Genomic DNA, 6,000 nt, shown 5'->3' with positions numbered 1-6,000 from the left:
TCCTTATATCACTAGATTAGTCAACCTGAGACCCAGTCTAATGCTCTGAGGATGTGTTCAAACCCCACTCTAGTAGCTGGTGGGATTAATTAATTAACTAATGCAATTAAATGATAATTAAATCTGAAATTCAAAGCCATCACAATAATGCTTTGTGAAATTATAACTGATTGCTGTAAAAACCCACCTGTCTCGCTAATGTCCTCTCCTTTCCTTTAGGGAAAGAAATCTGCCTGCCTAGGTTGGGATCTACATGACTCCAAAATCACACAAATGTGGTTCAATTAATACTCCCACAGTCAGTTAGGGGAGGGAACAAATGTCAATAATGACCACATCCCATGAATGAATAAAAAACGTATTTTTGTTGTAATGTCAAATCGATACACTATTGCAGCAGATATTCTAAAGATGCACACATTCTATTAACATACTCCAACATATGATTCCTGTTATGGACTAAGCCAAACCCCCTCGAAGTATATTAAGATAGTCTAAAACCCTAACTTTTTTTATTTTATAGGTAAGTGTAAGGAGCTGTGTTCCAGATGCAATTTGATTGGTAAAACTACCAGGCTTGAAGCAAAACATAATTTATTCATACACTATAATTAAAATATTAAATAAATAAAAATAGAAGAAAATTGGCTTAGCTGTAACTATCAAAATGCTTAATAAAATAATATAAAAACTACTATTAATTAACTGTCCCTATATAAGAACATCCCACAAATACACCCTTGGCAAAGGCAAATTGTTTAAAATAGATGGTCTCACATGTAATTCTAAAAGCAGGACGAGAACCCCAGTTTTTAGCTGTAACAGAGTCAGGAAGAAGAGCTTCCATATCCAGCTTCAAGACCCCAGCAACTATTACTGAAGGCTAAATTTTTTTTAAAAACCCAGCTTCAGTGGGAGCTTGACCCTACCCATTCAGGCTGCCTCTATTGTTCCAACCTTAAAAATACCTCAAAACCTTCACAAGATGTTTGTTGGCTTTGGAGTAGACTGCTGGGCCCCTCTGTCTCATCCTGTCTTCCAAAAACAAAATACAGCTCTTAAAGCCATGTCCTATTCCATATTTGTGAACTTTACAAGCTATTTTAAAAAAACAATTACGCTTTCCTTGCTTATAAATTAGTGGTTCTTTAAACTTTAATATCTAGATACTAACAATATAATCTTAGCCTTTAGTCATATTCTAATGGCAATACATAGTATTTTCCAGTGTCAGGTGTAAAAAGACATTTGCGGAATATTTTTCGAAGAGTCAGATTTAGCACTCTCAGATTTTCCTAAGGGACAGATCATTCTCAGCTCACTGATCAATTTCTAATAAATAAGCCCATCAGCGCCTATTTGAGTTTCGGTGGGTCTGAATGCTCCTAGATCTATTACCTTTACGCATGAAGGCTGCTCGCTCACCAAAGTATAAAGGAAACGGAGATTCCAGTTGCGATCGCACTGAATTAATCATGACCAGAGTGGATAGAATTAACTGCATATGCTCTTGCCACACCTGATGTTTGCCGGCCATCTCCGAGCTACAATAGATTTCTTGTCATAGTAACCAGTGCGCAATATGTGATTGGAAGATCACCTCAGCAGAGTGGCGGGCCTTCAAGGCGCGGCCATCCTCATTCTTTCCAACCTCCTCTTCAATTATCAATCAGCACGTCGCTGTTTTTGAAAAAAACAAAATCCCTATTATTCCGCCGGCTGCGGTAACACAACAGACCATGCCACTTAGAGATGTTTTCATCGCCAAAGTGTTTGAGGCGTGATAGATCAGAAAACATTTGCAGGATGAACGTGGCTCTACAAAATCTCAGCAATAATGTAAGTTCTAAGCCGGCTTTGTTGACACTTGTGTGTATACTGTGTTAGATAATGTGAACAGAACAAGCAAATCTTCGTAATGCGATCGTGCATGTTGGACAGCAATTCACCAAGTGAAAACAACACGAGAATTAATGCGTCCTTCCAGCTTCTTGTGCTTTTAATTTGCTTGTGTGTTTTAAATTCGAGCTGTAAGTGGTATTTAAATAATCATACGATTTCCATAAATGCTGTTTGCAATGACAATTCGTGACAAACAGGCGCCAGTAAGATTAAATGGAAAAGTACAGGGCAGGTCTGTTATTCTCTGCTTTAAATATGAAAAGATCTTTTATGTGTTCTGGCTTCATTTTGAAATGTTTCCAAGGATGATGTTTTGGGGAAAAATGACACGCGGCATTGTTGTTGTTATTGGACATACCGGAAGGATGTGTTCCGCTTGGGGTTTATTAATTTACCCACTAGTTTATAAAGTGGGCCGTAGTTCATTTCGCTGGACGGCGATACGACTGTTTTGTACATAGAGCAACTGATGAAGTAATAAAAAATAAAGTATAGTGGCAAATTTTCTTGACATTCTGAGTACAAATGACAATCCACACATTCGAACACATTTTGACTTCACCAATCTCGCTTGGGAACAAACTACCTCCACTGAGAGAATACGACTGTTATTGCAATCAGCGCCATTCAAATAGACGTGTCCATTCCAGCAGGGACACAGATCAGTTTATTTAGATTTATGTCGCTTGAGCATAGCGGAAGCTTTCTGCTTCCCTCTTCGGAGACCAGGTACATATTCCGAGAACAAAGTAAAATCGTGTTATGTGAAGGGAGGACAAAAATAATCTTCATGTAACAGGTGTCTTGATAATTGCCAGTTTATTTTGCATTTTTAGAACCACAAAACCCAATCTATAAAATAAATATACCCTAATTTGATATGTGTTACTAATGTGCTTTGGTCAACTTTTTTTTTAACCGGAATTTGCAGCGCTGATGAATTGCTAGGACTTTTAGAAGCTTTGGAACGTGTAATTTTCCTATTCAATTTTGAATACACACGTAAATTCATATCCCATTTATTACTCCTTTATCTAAATTATCTGCACCTCAATGAGGGTATTTTCGGTTAGTAAGTGAACACCACTCAACTGTAAAATATAGAACAATGCAGCTAAGATGTAGAATTGGATACAATATACAAATGCTAGAGTCCTGCACACTCCAGTTGTTCCTTTAAATAGATTTTAACAATTACCATGTTTTGTGCTACAATAAAACGGATAAATGATTAACATCGTCCAAGTTTATTAGCTTGGAAAAAATGGTTGATTATTGTAATATAATTCCCCAAAATGGTTGACATTCAACTGAAATGACTAGGTAGTATTAATTTTATACTTGTGAGACTACGCAACTCTTTTCAGCAGAATCAAACATACTGAGAATAATTGATTGAGGAGAGTTCATTATTGTATAAATTATAGTTCTCTTCAATACAATCTCTCATTCCTTACGGTTATACATGCACGAACAAAATGTTCCTTCAGGGTCATGTGATCACATAATACATTTTCAACATTATAAGAGGAGATCATTATTTAATTAACTTTAATGCAAAAAAAAAGGTGTCATTCTGAAAACATCAAAGGTCAAATTTGGATAGCTCCCAAAAACAAAGAGGGATGACAATGCATTGTTAAGCTGTGCCTGTTTCCTGCTAAGCTACATGATTGTAATATGCAGTTGAGTGGTAAATGAGCTGCTTGAGTGACTTCTTGCCTCAGCAGGATCTGCAGATTTGTGTGACTTACCATCACTTAAAGCTATCTTACACCACCTAAAAGTGGTGTACCATTATAGTTGGAGCAGGTGCTGAAAGTAGTTAGAAGAGAGTCTGAACAGAAAGAATAATGAATGGTGCAAAAGAACCAATCTTCTAGATATTCGAATGGAATCCCTGCTGCAGGAGGTGGAGAGATGTCCTCTATCCACAGTAGGCTCCTAAAACAGACATTGCAAAGACAGTGGGATCAGATGCATTTATGCTCATTGCCACAGGTCTTGCCTCGAGGACCTAGATGGTGTACCAAAATAAGTCAATGATCTCACACAAGAGTTCTAAATGTCAGTGAATGCATCTTTAAATGCCATACCCCACCAACTGTGGAACTGATTTCATGCACTGTTCAATTCATCATATTCCAATCTCTCAGCTGGTAAACAACTCCATCAATCTGATACTGTCATAACATTCAGAGCTTTATCTCATCCTTATAGACTTACCCCTAGTGTAAGAGCACATCTGCAGCTTGCATACCTCATTCCTGATGAAGGGCTTTTGCCTGAAATATCAATTTTCCTGCTGCTCGAATGCTGCCTTACTTACTGTGCTTTCTCAGCACCATACTCCCGACTCTAATCTCCAGCATCTGCAGTCCTCACTTTCGCCTAGCTTCCATACCTGCCAGTTATTCAACTATGACAGCTGATTCACACAAATTGATTACACAACATTCATTGACACATTTCCCTCTCTTGCAAAACAATATGAGGCATCACTGAAAGCAGAAGCACCTAATTTATAGGATAGCGATCCTGCTATAAGTCATCGAGTCATGGCCATAATGGAAGAGATGCTGCTTACCATCATTGGAGCAAACTTTACTGAAGTGGGCAGTGATGTAACTAAAACCATCAAAGGCATGCTCATACCTCATTCTCTATCTCCTCTCCTCTCAATCTGCAATCTCCCCTAATTTACAAGCTGCAGATAATGCCAACATGCACCTTTCACGTTTTCACCTGTTTGCACACTACATCCCTACGGTTGTACCCTTTTCCTTTCAGATACCCGAGGACTGCACTCTGGTCAGGTGCAGTGGACAAGAAAGAGATGAAACAGTAGAAAGGCAATGCAGAAGAAAAAAACACTGTAATCCCCTCTCATACTGGCAGCCATCAGATCGGATACTGACACTTCACATTTTTTAGAGGATAACTTAAAGGAAGAATCCGTGTGACATGAGACATTGGGCTTCAGTGAGCTACATTCAGTGCAGGGGAGGAGGTAGCACAGTTCGCACAAAACAGATGACAGGTGCACAGAAACAAAGGAAATAAGAACACAAGGCCGTTCACTCGATCAATATAATCATGGCTGATCATCCGACACAGTACCCTGTTCCTGTTTTCTCCCCATATCTTTTGATCCCTTTAGCCCTAAGAAATATGTCTAACTCCTACTTGAAAATATTCAATATTTTGATCTTAGCTATTTTCTATGGCAGGGGATTTCACAGGTGCAGTACTGTCTGGCTCAAGAATTTCTCCTCATCTCAGTCCCAACTGGCCCTACACTGTGAACCCTGGTCCTGGAGTCCCCAGTCACTGAAAACATCCTTCCTGTGTTTACTCTGTCTAGTCCTGTTACAGGTTTCTGTAAGATCCCCCTCAATTCTTCTGAACTCCAGTGAGGATAGTCCTAACTGAACCAGTCTCTCTTCACACATCGGCACTGTCACCCCAGGAATCATTCTGGCAACTCTTCATTGCAATCGCTCTCTAGCTAGAACATCCTTCCTCATGTAAGGAGAACAAAACTGCACAAAATACTGCTGGCATGGTACCAGCAGGGTTCTGTACAATCGCAGGAAGGCGTCCCTGCTCCTGTACTCGTTTTCTCACTATGAAAGCCAACATACTATATACTTTCTTTAGTGTCTGTTGCACCTGCTTTCAGTGACTGGTATCCAAAAACATCCAGGTCTTGTTGTACCTGTCCCTTTACCAATGTATTACTGTTCAGATAACCTTCCTTGCAGCTTTTGCTACCAAAGTGGAAAACCTCACATTTATCCAAGTTACACTTCGCCTGCCTTATATTTGCCCACTCATTCAACTTGTCCAAATCAGACTGAAGCATATTTGCATTCTCCTCACAGCTCACCTTCCTACCGAGCTTTGGGTCATCTGCTAATTTGAAGATATTATGCTTAGTTCCTTCATCTTAATCATTGATGTATCGCGTGAATAGCTGGTATCCAAGCAGTAATTCCCATGGTACCCCACTAGTCACTGCCTGTTGCTTAGAAAATGCCTGTTTGTTCCTACGGTTTTTTTCCTGTCTACCAACTAATTCTCTATCCATGTTACTAC

General features: G+C 39.2%; 1 protein-coding gene across 1 annotated transcript in view; it reads left to right on the top strand.

Annotated features, from left to right (window-relative positions):
- The first annotated feature begins 1,774 nt into the window (after nt 1-1,774).
- The window catches only part of LOC132821860 (endothelin-converting enzyme 2-like), a 171,809-nt gene continuing 167,583 nt past the window's right edge, over nt 1,775-6,000 (top strand). Inside the window, exon 1 of the mRNA XM_060834755.1 lies at nt 1,775-1,839. Coding sequence (XP_060690738.1) covers nt 1,807-1,839 — 33 coding nt within the window. The 5' untranslated portion in view covers nt 1,775-1,806. The remainder of the gene's footprint in view (nt 1,840-6,000) is intronic.

The sequence above is a fragment of the Hemiscyllium ocellatum genome, chromosome 13 (genome assembly GCF_020745735.1).
Source record: "Hemiscyllium ocellatum isolate sHemOce1 chromosome 13, sHemOce1.pat.X.cur, whole genome shotgun sequence".
NCBI lineage: Eukaryota > Metazoa > Chordata > Chondrichthyes > Orectolobiformes > Hemiscylliidae > Hemiscyllium > Hemiscyllium ocellatum.
Note: the sequence above shows the minus strand (reverse complement) of the source record. Positions and strands in the feature narration are given on the sequence as shown.